Raw genomic sequence first — 18,658 nt, 5'->3', positions numbered from 1 at the left:
ATCAATGATGCCAGAAAAAAATGGACATGTCTCCGTGCGGCAATCACGCACACGAGGGTACGCCGCACGGAGACACATGCAGTGAAAAATCACTGACTTGTGAGCAGACCCATTCATTAGAATGGGTCTGCGTATGTCAGTGATTCTGGTACGTTTAAAAAAAAAAGCACAAACATACCAGAATCACTGACGTGTGAAAGGGGCCTAAAAAGGAGTGTTCTGCTCTGATGCAAGCTAGAATAAAGCCATTTTTATTGGTTGCCCTGCAGTGGTCAGAGGATCACTATGCATACACCTGGCTGTGAGGATGGACTGGGCACATGTGAGCACAAGCTCTCCACTCATTAGGAGGACGTGCACATTGTTAGACACCATGAACACCAGGTGGCACCATAATAAGCAAGTAAATTGCATAACGACACTGGTGGCAGGTAAATAGCAAACATTGTCCATTTTGTATAATTTATATAGTCAATATATTCTTAACAATATAATTTATTGCACATACAATCGTTGTACTTACACTGTGCTTGTGGCAGAAATTGACAGCATGGAGCGTCTGCCATGTGATGCTTTTAACAAGATGTTCGGGAACTCTGCAAAAAAAATAAATTATGTAAAATTCAGATGTGTATAAACAGAAATTAAAATGCCAACTTGTACTGCATAATGAGAGTGAAGTGCCCTATGTACGTCATATTAAAGGGCACCGAGCCGGTTATATTTGACAGGGCAATGGCCACCTTAGGCAGCGCGCTCCGCTCAGCTCACCGCCACAGCCTGTTCTTTCCCTGTTTCGCATGAAATGCACTTCAAAAAACTTCAAGACATAGCGATATGTAATATAGATTTTAATCCCCAATGGGGACAGAGATGACAGACATACTGAACGCATTAAGGCTATGTGCCCATGTTGCATATTTGTGTGCAGATTGTTTGCACCCAAAACTTCATGTTTTGGCAGGGAAAACATTGCAGAAAAAAAATATTTTTTTGATGCGGTTTTGCATTTTTTTATGCGTTTTTTATGCATTGAGATAGAAAAAATGCTGAAAAAATTGATATGTTCATTCTTTGGTGCAGATTATTTCTTCACCACAACCTGCACAGACAAAATCTGCATCGTGGGCACAGCCCTCTAGGATTCTCAGACTTTGCTGGGATGCATTTTAATAATAATAATAATATGTTTTATTTCTATAGCGCCAACAAATTCTGCAGCGCTTTACAATTCAGAGGGGACATTTTTCCTTGCATATTAATTAAAATGTGCGAGAAAAAAAAAGCATCCATCAAAAAACGCAATTAAAAAAAACAGCGTGTGCACACAGCCGTAAAGGGAACCAATTACTAGGATTTTCGTATATAAGCTAAAGCCAGTGCTATACTGGCACTATCAGGCTGATTCTATACATACCTGTAGTGGTCAGTTCAGATGTTTAAGTTTTGAAATCCAAAAAAGTAAAGTTTATAATATCGGCAGCTTCTTGAGTGACAGCAGCTGAGGATCAGATAATATATTCATAGTTATCCCCTCCCCCTGTTAGAATTAGCATAAGTATTATACAAACGACTGACTTTGTCTCTTGCAGGACCTGTGTGAGGTCATACCCATGTGACCAGAAGGGGCGGGGCCTCAGCCAACAAAGCTGGATACCAGGTCACATGGGTATAACCTCACACAGGTCCTGCAACAAAGTGAATCTTTTGTATAATACTTATGCTAATTCTAACAGGGGGAGGGGATAACTATGAATATATGATCTGCTCCATTGAAACTGCCACTCAACAAGCAGCTAATTTTATAAACTTTACTTTTTTGGATTTCAAAACCTAAACATCCGAGCTGACCACTACAGGTATGTAGAGAATCAGCCTGATAGTGCCAGTATAGCACTGGCTTTAGCTTATATACAAAAATCCTGGTGATTGGTTCCCTTTAAGGGGTATTATGGCCTCTTTAAAAGATTTACATGGTGGAACCGTGCTGACAAATAAAAAAGCTATTCTCACCCCAGAAATCTGCTCCCCGCTCTGCCAAAGCTGCACTGATGGTCTTCACTGGATCAAAAGTGATGACGTTCCGGCCACCAGTCTTCTGACTCTCCAGCCATGCAACGATCAGGAGCCTGGTGGTCGTGACCTTATCATGCGTGGTCTGGTGATGACCCTTGGACCCTCTGTTTTCCATGGCTAGACAGATATGATTTGCTATAGATAGACAGATACAACTTGAAAATCTAATTTTTCCTATGAAAGTCTTTGACTGAGAATTTTTGGCAAAGAATCACGGGGCGCAGCTAATGGGGTACACTACTGGATACTTCCAAATTACTGAATGTTGGCTACGAAGAACCAACATAAGAAAGTCACTGTAGGTTCTGTATTGATCCATCTACTCTGGGACGTCGCTCCCTGCTCCAGCGCTGGTCTACACAGATTGCCGTCACCAGGAGGAGAGGGGAGCCGATTCCCAAAAGAGATTTTAATATGAAGACGTAAGATTTTTTAAAGGTCTACCTAATGGTAAGTTCAATGATACAATAGCCGTTTGGCTTCAGACTGTATTAACCCATTCCTGACCCTAAACCACTTGATGAATTGCGCTGCCACAGAAACTGACAAAAGGATGCGCTGGGATGAATTCCTCTCCCATCATAAAACCGTGACTACACACAGGACGTGTTGTAAAGCAGCGTCAATGCGATCCTGCCCCACAAAGGCTCCATACACTGGGCTCTATTCACTACGCTAATACCAAGGCCCAAAAATCCCACTCTGGAATTTAACCCCTCACAAACTGGCTGCAGAGAAGACTGACATTTAGCAAAAAAAAATGCTAAAGTTGCACTTGCTAATAAAATTTCCTAAATTTAGATAATACCCAAGACAAAAATCCCCCACCACCAAGTAATTGTAGTAAAATAGCAAGACCCGGGCTCCATTGGACTATGCTCTACCAGGGACCACTTTGTCACCTCGAAATGAATATATATATTTTTCTCTAGATCTCAATACATTTACTTATACGCCGATATTATATCTAGAAATCAACATTACCCACCATAATAGTAAAATGAGTACATCAGGAGGAGAGGGGTTAACAATCTGCACTGCCAATAGGGACGATGAAGCAGAGGTACAATCCAAGTAATTTTGAGTTTACGGGTTTCAAAGTGTAAAACTTCCTCAGGACATAATAGTAGCAGATTATGTCCTGAAGACGTTTTACACTTCGAAACGCATAGACTCAATAAAACTAGTTGGATTACACGTCTGCTTCATCGTCTCCATTAGCAGTGCAGATTGTTAACACTCCGACCGCTCACAAGACCATCAGAGGTTTTGTGGTTTTTTTTTTAACAGAATAGTTTTAGAAAAAGACCATATAACCTCTAATATCACATCAAGACATCCATTATATTCAAGACTGGGCTATTTTCCGCATTTTTTTTCTGTTTCTTCCAAGAGCTATCACTATTTTTGCCCCCTCCCTTCCATATAATGGGCTATTTTTTATGGGATGAGTTGTAATTTCTAATAACACAATTCACTTTACCTTAAAGTATAATTAAAATCGATAGGGTAATAGGCACAACGCCCCCATTGTTTTTCAGTATTTTTGTCACAAGGTTACATTTAGGATAGCGAGGAATAGGGGCTCTTATGCGGTCCCTCACGCTAGGGGACCGTAGGCTGTCCCTAACCTCAGGGTTACTCCTGATGATAGAGATACCCGAGTCTCATGCCTGGCTATGCCTCTGACCAGTATTGCCCTTATACCCACTCCCACCAGGGAAGGACAGGGCAAGAGTGTGATGTAAAACAGATAAAGACAGACAAGGGAAAACCAAAACTCTGACACACTACACACACACACACACACACACACACACACACACACACACACTGGGAGGCTTGGAGTAAAGCAAGAGCAGGAAGGTAACAAAAAGATTTTTAGATTGGACTTTTTTTTTTTTTTGCATTTCTCTATTTTTGAACTATGAAAAGGGTGGTAATTCAAACTTTTACATGTTTTAATTTTAATTTTTCCCAAAATGTTTTACTATATTTTTTAGTCCCCATAGGGAAATTGAACCTACTATCGCTTGTTCAATATTCTGCATTACCATAGTATCGCACTATATAGGAATAGTTGTAATCTGTTGTGAAGCTCATGGTAACAACACCAACACAGGATCGGGCATTTAAGTTATTCTCATCTCCCCCTACAAGATGGGTATTCCAAAAGGTAATAAACACTTTAAATAAGATACAAAACTCGGCCCAGTATCCGTTACCTGTTCGAGACAAGCCAGGGTCATTGCTGTTCCCCAATGAAACCTCCAGTAGAATATTTACTTATAAAAGAATATTATGGAATTGCTATACAAGCAATTCCCCATACTGTATATCAGCTTGAGAGCACTGCCGGGCCTATAGACGTGTCACACCCTATCAGACCCATACAGTAGAGCTGCTATTTGCAAAGCTCAATAATGCGGGTGATGTTGGCAGACATGCCTAATTAATATAGACAAGGAAGGGGCCGGGTGATGCAATTGTTTAATGTGACCCAATTGGAGCAACGTGCAGCAAGCTCCCTCATTATATAAGCTTTTGTTTGTTTTGGCGACTGTTTCTTTATCTATGAGATTAGTGCGACTTGTTTAGTGAAGTAACAAGCACTTAACCTGCACTTAGGTGTACGGCGTCTACTTTCTACTTTTCATAAGCGCTCTGTAGTAGCTACAATGTACCTGGTGGGAAAACATGTAATTAACAGGATGGGAGTCCGCGCCTGCAGGGTATTTATGGACAGGAGCTAAGACATTGTACTTGTTGGTTACACACACTTGTATGTGACCTCAGTGTAGATGGGCGACGCTCTGATACCTCCCATCACTACGGGTTTAGTGGATTATCCTTATGATGGAAATCATTGACCGGTTCCTCGACCAGAACCCAGGTGAAGGTTCGAAGAACGCACTAAAGAAGTTGTTTTGGTAAAGTACTGCAAACCTTGTAGAAATATTTACATCAAGATTTATAATTAATTAATGGAAAAAACAGACCCCTAAATCCATTCACATCTCAGACCAGATCCCAGATGAAGCCAACAAAATCTATCAGACAAGACCTCTAAAGTAGACACCAAATCATTTAGACGCCTAAACTAATTCTGACTCCAGACCAGATCCCTAAAATCAAAACTAAACTATTACAAACCCAAACCCCTGACCAGAGCCCTAAACTCATTCACACTTTGAATAAGACCCTAAACTGGATGAGACCCCAAATCAAACTACTAAGGCTACTTTCACACATCCGGCTGTAGCAGTGCGGCACAATCCGGCGCTCTGCTGAAAAAACGAAACTGTTTTTTTTTGCCGCCGGTTTCGTTTTTCCAGCATTGACTTGTATTGGCGCCGCATTGTGCCGCATGGGCTTGCGTTCCGTCCGGTTTTTGCCGCATGCGGAAGATTTAGCCGATGCGGCGGCCGGATGGAACGTTCCCTGGCACGTTTTTTGCTCCGTCAAAAAAATCGCATCGCGCCGCATCCGGCCGCTGCGGCGCATTTTTCAATGCATGCCTATGGACGCCGGATGCGACAAAAAACGCATCCGGCCGCCACATGCGGTTTCTTCCACTGCGCATGCTTAGTAGCGTGCCACAACCGAAAAAAAAACGGACGGGCCGCATGTAAAAACTTATGCAAAGGATACAGTGTTTTCGCCGCATCCGTTGCATAGGTTTCACAGCCGGATTGAGCCGCACTGCTCAAACCGGATGTGTGAAAGTAAACGTAGAAGTCATCCAGTCCCCAGATCAGAGCTCTAAACGCATTCAGATCCCAGACTGGACCCCTCAAATCAAATCAAAATCAGACCCCAAGCCGTTCTGAAGATGTCAGAGGTGAGAGCTTCAAATAATGGCGGCCAGAGTCAGCGCGTGCGCAGATGGAGCTCTCGGCTTGGGCTCTCATCTACGCATGCTCCGCCTCATGACCACTGATGTCCTAGCAGCGGACTTGAAAAAAATGGCACCCAGAGGTGGCACGTGCGCAGATGAGATCTCGGCTTGTCATGGAGCCGATAACTTAATCTGCGCACGCACCGACTCTAAGCGCCATTTCTTTGAAGCCCGCATCGCCGACATCTTCAGAATGGCCCAGACCTCACTGCCCACAGCGAGCATGAGGATAGAGCAGCGCCCGCAGCCCCAGGACAGAGCAGCGCCCGCAGCCCCAGGACGGAGCAGCGCCCGCAGCTCAAGCACGGAGCAACGCCCGCAGCCCAAGCACGGAGCAGCGCCCGCAGCCCCAACACGGAGCAGCGCCCGCAGCCCCAACACGGAGCAGCGCCCGCAGCCCCAGCACGGAGCAGCGCCCGCAGCCCCAGCACGGAGCAGCGCGCGCAACCCCAGCACGGAGCAGCGCAGGCAGCCCCAGCACGGAGCAGCGCAGGCAGCCCCAGCACGGAGCAGCGCAAGCAGCCCCAGCACAGAGCAGCGCAAGCAGCCCCAGCACAGAGCAGCGCCGGCAGCCCCAGCACGGAGCAGCACAAGCAGCCCCAGCACGGAGCAGCACAAGCAGCCCCAGCACAGAGCATAAGGGCCCTCCTCTGCACCCCCCCGCAGCATTGCCGTACTCCAGCACTGCCCCTGCCTCCTATAACCCCCTTCTCCACCACCACTGCCGCCCCACCTCCCCAGTAAGAGACCACTAGATTATAAAACGGACCCCATATTTTTTTTTTTTTTTTTACTTTTTTGCTCTAAATTTGGGGTGTGTGTTATAAGATGAAAAATACGGTAATTCCACCCAAATAAAACCAGCAAAACTCACACAGAAATCAATATTGCGCAAACCAATAAAAACTCATACAGACCCAGATAGACGCCTCAAGTCATTCAGGCCCCAGATGAGACCCCTAAAACCTAATTCAGTCTCCAGGCTGTCAGACCAGACAGAGCAGAAATACTCTACACCTATCCCTCTCCTTGGTTTTCTTCCCTTCCAGGCGTCTCCAGGATTTTATGTGTCGGGCTCTGACGTTGGTTTTGCTTCTCCTGGCGATCCTGCTCTCACAGATCTTCCAATGCATCTATGGGCAGGCCTATGTGGTCTGGAGGACTCGTTCCGCTATCTGGGGGCCTCCCAAACAAGACCACTGTTGACTGATCCCACTGCCCTAATATAGCAGCTGACAAGCAACCAATACCAAAGAAACTATGGTGAGAGCTTCCTATGTACAAAATGCTGTTTAGCTAAAAGTTGACTTTTCAGCGCAGCAACATCGCTGACAGAATATGGAATGCAGCTTTGTATGTGACTAGAGGAATGTTATATTGTTACAAACCTCAGGAATGGCATCTCAATCCTGAACACAGAAAGGCAAATAAGATTCTGGTTTAATCCCTGTATAATCTTCAGGTGGACAATGCAGATTAAGTATCACTCCCCCAACTCCTTATCATCCCCATCAATTACCCTCCTACTGTAAGTCAACACTACGGAGGAGCTGCTGTGTACACGAGGCCTCAATATATCAGGAAAATGCGAACCCTTCATCCAATACAGGACCTGCTCCGGAGATTTATCAGATATTACCATAGCACCAAGTCACCGCGCCGGACTCCGGCCAATAAATCAGAATGAAGTATCGTTTGCACAATGGTAAAGCAAACAGCGACAGCCGGGACGACTAATACCTCCATATGTAACCAGGGGAGTGTCGCACGGTGTCAGGGCCAGGAATCCAATGACTGTAGCAGCGGCAGATTACTCCGGAGATTCTCCGCTTATTTCCTCATTCACAGAATTTCCCATGACTTACTGTCCTCTATTATCTATTCACCCCGACCATTTCTGGAAAGACGAGCGACAACCTTTGTGGCTGCCGCTATATCACGCACAGCGGTAGACATGTAAAGGAGTACTCCAGCTAGATAGGTAACAACCATAAAATCAGTGGAGGTCCCAGCGCTATGGTCCCCACCCAAGGAGCGGTGTCACCCTTTCAACCCGCTGTATATCTCAAAACAAGAATTGTCTCGAAAACACAGGGTTTTGTTATATTCACACATCAGTATTTTGTTTGTTAGCACTAAGGCCGGGTTCAGACGGTCACACTTCATGGTCTGTATGTAGCGCCCCTGAGGCCCTCAGGGTACTACAGGGAACTGCATCCTCTAGGGGATGCAGGACCTACCCCCTGGTACCTGGAGTATTAGTGCCGATACCACCAAAGCACAACCAAAATCCTAGTGCTCCACTCCACACCGGGCATAGAGGGTTAACCATGTAAGGGGATGGTCGCCATGGGAACGAGTCCCTGGGTATAGCCAGCCTGGTGGGAGGGGTCATCAGTCAGTCAGTTAGTAGAGAGAGTGTGGCACACAGGAGAGGTGTGCGGACGTGCCTGAGCGGGGTCCGTGCAGCGGTGACCCGGGGGCACAGGAGAGAGGTCGCCAGGTCGGGTACCGGAGATACCACTGGGACCGGAGCACGCACGGGGCTCAGGGCCCTAGATCAGGCGCCAGTTCTACACGGCTTGACAAATACCTGCCCGATGAGGACACCTTCACGGACTTCACTGAACCAAATAATCCGGGGGCATCAGCAGTAAACTAGGATCGGGGTTTCGGACACTTACCTCCCCGCAGGGTCCGCACTGCCCGCCGTACGGAGGAGACTGTACCCCAAAAGGGACAGTTGGGCCCCAAACGCTCCACGCTACGGGGACCCAACCAACAGAGAGTGCCGGGGACAGAGCAACCTGGGTCACTACATTGGCATTGATACTCCAAGGGACCTCAACCAGTAATCCAAGGGCCTGAGTGAGTAGAGACTGTTAAAGACAACCTGGTGTGGTCTCCGTTATTATCCCTCATAATCTCCCAGGCACAGCCTTACCTGCGGAGGGCCTAACACCATTGCTGCAATCACCACCAGCTCTGGGAGTACCCACATTTAGCAGCGGCGGTTCTTTATCCTTAACCGCAACCCGCAAGTGGCGTCACATGACATTAACTCTATTCTCCCCTTGTAAATATACCCCCCTTACAAAAAGGGGCCCAGAGCACGGAACAGGGCAACGGCCACCAAAGTGACACCCCTAACGGTATATTCTGCCCGGGACCGAGTACCCCATTCCCTGGGCGCTACATGTATACAGGCTGCAATGCCCAGACACTGGGTCTCTGGAGCTGCACCTACAGCCTAAAAAGCATATATGACACTCCTGCTGAGGATATGTGTCATCAGTCCAGTTATTCTGAAACCCGACCTTACGCCAGGACATGTGCGGTCGACAATAAGTAGGCTGTAAAAGTATAGAAAAATGTAACTAACAATCATCCTATCCCCATACACCATAAACATGCTTTGAAACAACACCCGAAAGACTTGTTCAGGCAGTAACTCCCCTGTAAAGAGGACTTATCGCCAGGTCAAAAGTGGCCAATTTTTGCTTTTAGTTTATTCCCACTGCTCCCTTGAGTATTCAGGGTTTTTTTTTGTATTTTTAAATATACCGTAAAGTTCCAGAGATTTCATGGTCATTACAAGTAGGTGTGGCTTACAGGCTAATAATGCAGAATGTCCTAAAGATACGCCCCCGAGGAGCTGTAAGCCGTGACTCCTGGAAGCGTATGAACCCATCTATACTGGTACAGCTCAGGCTGTTTGTTTTCGTCAGGAGACCTGCGGCCGGTCTGTTCATCGTGGTTTATATGCATATAAAATATGTGGGTATGTTCACACTGAGGTTTTGATTTTTATTTCAAAAGTTTTGGATCATATACTCACAAAACTAGAAGTTAAAAGAAATGAGCTTTGATTGGAGAGTTTCTGCTCCAAAACTCGTGAACACACCATCAGGCTATGTGCACACAAAGTCTTTATTTTTGTTTTTTTAGGCAGATTGTGCCTGGAACTTGCCTGAAGACAGAAAAAAAAAAAGCACTGCAAAAAATGGACAGTGCACAGCAATGTAAAAATGACATTGATGTGCAGATGTTCAGTATTTTTAATTTCTTTAACTGCTGCAAGGATAAGAAATCATGAGACAGTTAAAAGAAGGAGCCATAGTCTTCAATTTTGTGATGAAAAGGAGGCAATTATAGCAAACAAAAAAGTGGTGAGGCCTTTTTTACATTACCTAATTTATTTGCATTGGGTCATTACTACCTATTATATTAAATTCTGCACAGGGACAGATATACCTCCAGCCCAACCCTAAATAACCATGTCTTAGTGTAGAAAATAAATAAAAATATTTTTTTTGTAGATTTACTGGAGGGAATAAAAAAAAAATGTCATTGTGTGTGTATGCATGTGTAATATGTACGGTATGTATACGATGTGAATATTTTATATATGTGTGCCCAGTGTGAACATACATATAAATGTGCATGATATATATGTACATAATGACGATTGGGGTCCAGACAAGTCCTGCACATCAGGGTTTTCATTTGTATGTTCCTCCAAGTATAATTAATGCCTGACCCAAACAGCTACGGTAATTGCTGCTATAGTTAGCCAACAATGAATAAAAAGGCCGATATTATGATAACAATGAGTCCATTTATAAATAGACCATTCAAAAACAGAGGAAAAAAAGTCAGTGTGATCACAGAAAAAGTCACATTGTGGCATATTGTACAAAAATCAATAGCTAATAGGCATTTTCACAATATTCACAAAGCTGAACACAAAAATAAGGCAGAAGGATTATATGCAAAAAAAGGGATAATAAACGCTTTACAAGCACGAATAAACTAGCACATACGATATATATAACAGTAAATACTCAACTAATTTCTGCTAGACCACACAGGATTTTATGTATGTATGTATATATGTATGCTCCCCTCTAAACTCATTTTGGACTTACCCTCGTGGATGTCGGTCCAGTTCGTGGAGGACGGTGTGGTCACAATATTCAAAGACTAAATGTAGCTTCCTCTTCCGCCTAAAAACCTCTAGGAGATTCACCAGGTTGGGGTGCTTTAATTGCTGCAAAAGAAAAATATTTTAGAATATTATATATACACATACATATACACACACACACAATATGAAAATGCAACACTGAGCTCAGCTCATGAAACACAGGAGCAAAACCAAAAGATGACTTTTTCTACGTACACGCCCTTTTCTCTCAAATATTGTTCACACATTTGTCTAAATCTGTGTTAGGTCCCTTTCAGACGTCCGTGTTTCAGGTACACGTGACATCCGCTTTTAACACGGACGCCACACATAAACATGTCATTCTATTGGTGCTACTCACACGGCCGTGTTTTCACACAGACCGTGTGGTGCCGCATGTACACATGTCCGTTTTTTCTCTGACAGCATGGGTGTCACACGGATCGCACAATGATGTGATCCGTGTCACATCAGTGTGACACGTACCAGAGAAAACACGTGTCTTTGACATAAAATAAATTTCTATACTCACTTGTCTCCAGTGCTGCTGTCTTCTTAGCTGCTGTCACTTGCTTCCGACCCCCGCGCGTTATGCTCATTGCATATGCACTGGACAAAGGACCTGGAAGCAGCAGCATCAGTTCCGGGGTAAGTGAGTGTCCTGCAGTGTGTGTGCAGTGATGTCAGTAGGTCATCGGATTATCCAAGGAACTTGAATGACCTCCTGACAACACCCATGTGATACCCACACTACCGCGGGTGTAGCGACACTGACTTCACGGGTTCATCAAAGTTCATTGGGAACTCCGATAAACCTGTGATTTTACTGCCGTGACACCCGCAGTAGCACGGGTGTCACGGGGGTGTTGTCAAGAGGTCATCTGAGTTCATTGTGAACTCCGATTAACTCGTGACATCACTGCCGCGCCTGCACACACACTGCTGAGGGTGCCGCTGCGGTGACCTGAGCTGACCTTATGAGGTCCAGGTCACCGCAGGGAAGCATACACAGCAGAGAGTGTGTGTGCGTGCCTGCAGGGGCTGCTCACAATCAATAGGGAATGTTTGGTTCTCCATTGAATGTACCAGCAGTATGGGATCGACGTGGGCCCCCTAACTGAATTACGGCGGACCAGGATTAGGGCTTTGACAGGGAAATAAATTGGAAAAGAGGGTGTCTCTTGTCTTTATTTATTATTGAATAATTTTTTCTTTTTATGTCTTTTCAGGTTCACTTTTGGGGACGCCGTGGGACATCATCATGGATTATTGAGGACCTTTTTTATTTATTTATTTAAAACAAATTTAAAAAATTGGCGAACGAGGGTGGGGCTTTTTTATTCTCATTTCAGCTACCTGGATAGTAATGGGGGTGTTTTCTAGACGCCAACCATTGCTAATACTAGGGCTTGATGCCAGCTGGAACTGGCATCAACCCCACAAATATTACTCCATTTGCCACTGCACCAGGGCAATGGGAAGAGCCGGGTCCAGCACCAGAATTGGCGCATCTAATGGATGCACCACTTCTGGGGTGGCTGCGGGCTGCTATTCTTAGGTTGGAAAGGGCCAAATAACCATGGCCCTTACCACCCTAATAATATCAGCCCCCAGTTGTCTGCTGCACCTTGGCTGGTTTTAATAAAATAGGGGGACCCCACGTCATTTTTTTTGTTTAAAAAAAAAAAAAATCTAAAAATTTTAAAAAATAAGTGTGGGATCCCCTTTATTTTTAATACCCATCCAATGTACAGCAAAGAGCTGAAAGTTGCAACTTGCAGCTGCTGTTGTTTCTATTATGGATATGAAATTGGGGGGACCCCACATCATTTTTTTTTTTTTTAAAACCAAAAATGTGCATCTTTGTCGTCACCACAAAGATGCAGTGTGCGCAGATAGCCCTAAGCAGATGGCCAAGCTGGCTACCTCTATATCTATTGAACTTTTCTATCTGTTCTTTCTTTCTATGTTATATGTTCTTTCTTATTTTCTTTCTTTCTTTATATCACTATTCTATCTGTTCTATCTAGCTATCCTATCTATCTTATCTGTTCTATCTAACTATTGTATCTGTTCTAGCTATATATATATATATATATATATACATATATATATACATATATATATATATATATATATATATATACATTTTTCAGGCTTTTCCCTTCTTTTATACAGTAAAAAACCCCAATAACATTCATTTCAGTGTCATGCAATTTTTACCGGTACCAGTCACACGGATGTCACACATATGCAAACATGGAGGTCACACGGACTTCACACGTATGACACATGGATGTCCATACTGGTACGTGTGGCTTGCACCTGTTTAAAAACAGACGTCTGAAAGGGGCCTTAGTGAACTCTTCTTCTTTGCCGAGATAATCCATCCACCTCACAGGTGTGGCATTATCAAGATGCTGATTAGACAGCATGATTATTGTACAGGTGCGCCTTAGGTAGTCCACAAAAGGTCACTGTAAAATGTGCAGTTTAATCACACAGCACAATGACACAAGTTTTGATGGAGAGTGCAGTTGTCATGCAGACTGCAGGAATGTCCACCAAAGCTGTTCTCCGTGAATTGGATGTTCATTTCTCTACCATTTCTCTCCGTTTAGGAGAATTTGGGAGAACATTGGTCGGTGTATAACCAAAGAATTCCTGCACAAATTGTCAGAAACCTACTCCGGGAAGCTTATCTGCTGCTCGTCCTCCTCATTGGAGTCTTCACCTGACTTCATCGTCATAACCAGCTTGAGTGGGCAAATGCTCACACCCGATGGCACGTTGGAGAGGTGTTATGTGCGTGGATGAATCCCGGTTTTCACTGTATAGGGAAGATGTCAGACTCCGTGTATGGCGTTGTGTGGATGAGCACTTTGCTGATGTCAACAATGTGAGTGGAGTGGCCCGTGGTGGGGTGATGGTATGGGCTGCTGTATGTTATGGACGATGCACACAGGGGCATTTTACTGATGCCATTTTGAATGCACAGAGATACAGTGACGAGATCCTGAGGCCATTGTTGTGCTTCGTCCATGACCATCACCTCATGTTGCAGCTGATAATGCGCGGCCCCATGGTGCCAGGATCTGTACTCAATTCCTGGAAGCTGAAAACATCCCAGTTCTTGCATGGCAGCATACTCTCCAGACAGGTCACCTATTGGGCAGGTTTGCGATGCTCTTGATCAAGTTCCTGCCAATATCCAGAAATTTGGCAGAAACCGTAGAGGAGTGAATCAGCGATCCACAGCCACAATCACAAACCTGATCAACTCTACACAAAGGAGACGTGCTGCACTGCATGAGGCAAATGGTGGTCACAAAAGATACTGACTGGTTTTCTGACCCTACCCTGATATCGTAAGGTCGTGTGCCCACGTTGGGGTTTTTCATGCGTTCACGCAGCGTTTTAAACTGCAGCGTAAACACATGCTGTCACGCTCCCCGGGTCCTCGGTTCCGCTCCCCGGGTCCTCACCCCCGCTCCCCGGCTCACCTGCCACGCTCCCCGCTCTCCAGCCTCCGGTGCCCGTCCTTCCCAGGTCCCCTGGTCTCCGATCCCGGCGCCCGACGGCTTCCCAGGCCCTGGCCGGCTCCCCTGCGTCCTCCTCTCAGCTTCCTTCCCTGGCTTCTGGCACCCGGGCGGCGCGCATGCGCATTAGGGCGCGCGCGCGGTCACTGACCCTTTCTTAAAGGGCCAGCGTCCATTAACAGGAAATGAGGCTAAACAGGTACAGGGTATAAAGGGGGTTATTGTCCAAGGGGGCGGGGCCTGATCTTCGTGTTTCCTAAGCTAGGAGTCAGGTCTCCTGGTGTATATGTGTATATACTCACCTATCTCTCTTGTAGAGCCGTGCCTGCCTCGCCATCCAGTCCTGCCGTATCCTGAACCCCGAACGCTGTCCATCTGCCATCCTGACAGTCCGCACCATCTCGGATCCCTGCGGTGACCCATCATCTCGCTCCAAAGGTTCCGGACCCCGCCTGACATCATCTCGGCTTCCGAACCTGAGCTGCGTCACCCGGACTACCACCCGTGACTCCGTGGTCCCAGGGACTTCTCCGCTATACTCGTGTGCACGGACTGTTCTGCTGTTATAGTGTTCCAGCTACCGGACTCTTTGCTACCATCTAGGAGTTCGGCCCAGTGGATCCACCTCCTGGGTCTGCCCGTCCACCTGGCCGTGACAGTAAGATCAGGCCATGGATCCCGCTGCAGCACTAGCAGCCGTACAGGAGGAACTCCAACGCCAGCGTGAAGTCCAGACCCGCATGCTGCAATTCATGTCTTCTGTGGACGCCCGCCTGAACACGCTACAAACGGCAGTTACGACTTCAACATCCCGGGCTTCCACTAGTCAATCCACGGATCCAGCTCCTGTGGCGACTTCTTCAGATACCACCAGACTTCGGTTGGCTTCACCACCCCGGTACGCCGGAGACCCCAAGACCTGCAGGGGATTCTTAAACCAATGCTCCCTCCATTTCACGCAGCTGCCGCATTTGTTTGCCTCCGACCAAGCCAAGGTCGCCTTCATCATGTCCCATCTAGAGGGTGAGGCACTGGCGTGGATGAACCCCTTGTGGGAGAAGGGGGATCCTGTGACCACGAACATCCAGGACTTCCTGCAGGCATTCCGTGGTACTTTTGATGAGCCCGGACGCGCCTCCGCGTCTGCTTCGTCTCTTCTCCGGTTACGTCAGGGGACTCTGACGGTGGGTCAATACGCGATCCGGTTTCGCACCCTGGCCTCAGAACTCGGGTGGAACAACGAGGCCCTAACCGCCGCCTTCTGGGAAGGACTCTCAGGGCGAATTAAAGACGAGCTGGCGGGTCGTGACGTACCGACCACCCTGGATGCCCTGATTGCCCTAGCGACTCGAGTGGACATTCGCTTTCAGGAGCGATCCAAGGAAGTGTCCCGTGAGAGACGTCCAGTACGGCATTCCTCTCCTCCGCAGAAACCCTCCGTACTTCAGTCATCGACAGCTGGGGCTCCCGTCCACGAGCCCATGCAGATCGACCGAGTGCGTCAGTCTGAACAACGTCGAGCAGAGCGGCTCGCCAAGGGTCTCTGCTTTTACTGCGGTGAGGACACACACCTGCTACGCTCCTGTCCAGAGAGGCCGGGAAACTCCAAAGCCTAGGGTTGGTAGGAGAGGCCACCCTAGGTGCTGGGACTCTCTCTGACCCGGTTACATGGACAGTGCAAGTGACAACGGGAGAGACGCGGTTCACGGCTGATGCCTACCTCGATTCCGGGGCAGCAGGCAATTTCATCCAGCAGGCCACGGTGGACAAGTACCGGGTGCCTGTTATTCCACTCGACAAGCCCCTAATGATTGCCTCGGTGGATGGGAGACCCCTCTCTGACACCATCTCCTGGATCACCAGGCCGGTCGAACTGCGTATCGGTGCCCTTCACACCGAGAACATCGCTTTCTACGTTCTCCCCCACATGTCCCACCAGATCCTGCTGGGACTTCCATGGTTGCGGACACACGAACCATCAGTTAGCTGGGGCACTGGCGAAATCACCCGATGGGGCTCTTCGTGTCATGAGAGGTGCTTAAAGTCCATACAACCCATCCGACGACCTCCGGTTCCAGAGAACCTACCGGGGCTGCCCTCGGCCTATTGGTCCTTTGCAGATGTCTTTGATAAAAAGGAATCCGAGGTACTGCCGCCACATCGTCCATACGATTGTGCCATCGACCTGCTCCCAGGAACAACACCACCACGAGGACGCATATATCCTTTATCTCCAGCCGAAACAAGGGCCATGTCTGCTTACATCTCAGAGAGCCTGGCAAGGGGGTTCATTCGGAGATCCTCCTCTCCTGCTGGAGCAGGTTTCTTCTTTGTCAAGAAGAAAGAGGGCGACTTACGCCCATGCATAGACTACCGGGGTCTGAATCAAATCACCGTAAAAAACAAGTACCCTCTGCCGCTCATTCCCGAATTGTTTGACCGGCTTAGAGGAGCTCGTGTGTTCACCAAGCTGGATCTTCGGGGTGCTTACAATCTGGTACGCATCCGCTCTGGTGACGAATGGAAAACCGCGTTCAATACGCGCGATGGACATTATGAATACTGCGTGATGCCCTTCGGCCTGTGTAACGCTCCTGCCGTCTTTCAAGAACTGGTGAACGACGTGTTCCGGGACCTTCTCTACATCTGTGTGGTAGTGTATTTAGATGACATCCTTGTCTTCTCTCCGGACCTCCAAACCCACAGAGAAAACGTACAGCTGGTTCTACAAAGACTGAGAGAGAATCGTCTGTACGCAAAGTATGAGAAGTGTGTCTTTGAGCAGTCTTCTCTCCCCTTTCTGGGGTACATCATCTCTGATACTGGACTGCAGATGGATCCCAAGAAGGTCTCCGCCATTCTCAACTGGCCTCCTCCTTCTGGACTGAAGGCAATCCAACGCTTCCTGGGATTCGCCAACTACTACCGCCAGTTTATCCCTCACTTCTCTGCCTTGACTGCTCCTCTCTCCGCTTTGACTAAGAAGGAGGCTAATCCAAAGGACTGGTCACCTGCGGCTGACGCCGCGTTTGGCTCTCTGAAGCGGGCTTTTGCTTCCTCTCCTGTACTCCACCGTCCGGAGTTAAACCGCCAGTTCACCTTGGAGGTGGATGCCTCCTCCTCAGGAGCCGGAGCAGTGCTCATGCAAAAGTCCTCCTCCGGGAAGATGGTGACTTGCGGATTCTTCTCCAAGGGCTTCTCAGCGCCTGAACGCAACTACACCATCGGTGACCGAGAGCTCTTGGCAGTCAAACTGGCTTTGGAGGAATGGCGCTACCTCCTGGAAGGTGCAGTGTACCCCGTGATTATTTACACGGACCACAAGAACTTGGAATACCTACGGTCCGCTCAGCGTCTGAACCCACGGCAAGCCAGGTGGTCCCTATTCTTTGCCAGGTTTGATTTCCAGCTTCACTTCCGACCCGCGGACAAGAATGTACGCGCTGATGCCTTGTCCAGGTCTTTCATGCCCATGGAGCAGGAGGAAGAGACTACCCAACCCATCATTTGTCCTAGTAAAATCATTCCGGTGGCCCCTGTCACCCTGGCCCAGATACCGCCCGGGAAGACCTATGTCTCCGAGGTAGACAGGGAAAAAGTGTTACACTGGGGTCATGCCTCGAAAACAGCCGGTCATGCTGGTCAGAAAAAGACATGGGGTGCGATTGTACGTCATTATTGGTGGCCATCCCTTCGCACGGACGTCGCTGCTTTTGTATCCGCCTGTTCCTCTTGTGCCAGGAACAAGACGCCCAAACACCTCCCATATGGCCGTCTTCTGCCTCTGCCGATACCCTCAGTTCCGTGGCAACACATAGCAATGGACTTTATTACGGACTTGCCATTGTCCTCCGGACACACAGTCATATGGGTCGTGGTGGACCGGTTCTCTAAAATGGCCCATTTCGTCCCTATGGCTGGACTGCCCTCTGCTCAGGAACTCGCGGACGCCTATATACAACACATCTTCCGCTTGCATGGCTTTCCATTACACATCGTATCCGACAGAGGAACTCAGTTCACCTCCCGCTTCTGGAGGGCTCTCTGTAAACATCTGGGAGTGACTCTGGACTTTTCATCTGCATACCATCCTCAGTCTAATGGCCAGGTAGAGAGGGTCAATCAAATCTTGACCTCTTTCTTACGTCACTATGTTAACGCCCATCACGACGACTGGTC

At 47.4% G+C, this 18,658-nt stretch overlaps 1 protein-coding gene across 2 annotated transcripts in view; it reads right to left on the bottom strand.

Annotated features, from left to right (window-relative positions):
• The window catches only part of CDKL1 (cyclin dependent kinase like 1), a 79,590-nt gene that overhangs the window by 7,423 nt on the left and 53,509 nt on the right, over positions 1–18,658 (bottom strand). For both annotated transcript variants that reach the window (XM_075329467.1, XM_075329466.1), the window contains exons 3-4: positions 10,903–11,024; positions 524–596 (exon numbers count right to left, since the gene is read on the bottom strand). In XM_075329467.1, the coding sequence (XP_075185582.1) occupies positions 524–596; positions 10,903–11,024 (195 nt within the window). The remainder of the gene's footprint in view (positions 1–523; positions 597–10,902; positions 11,025–18,658) is intronic.

Source organism: Anomaloglossus baeobatrachus, chromosome 12 (genome assembly GCF_048569485.1).
Source record: "Anomaloglossus baeobatrachus isolate aAnoBae1 chromosome 12, aAnoBae1.hap1, whole genome shotgun sequence".
NCBI lineage: Eukaryota > Metazoa > Chordata > Amphibia > Anura > Aromobatidae > Anomaloglossus > Anomaloglossus baeobatrachus.
Note: the sequence above shows the minus strand (reverse complement) of the source record. Positions and strands in the feature narration are given on the sequence as shown.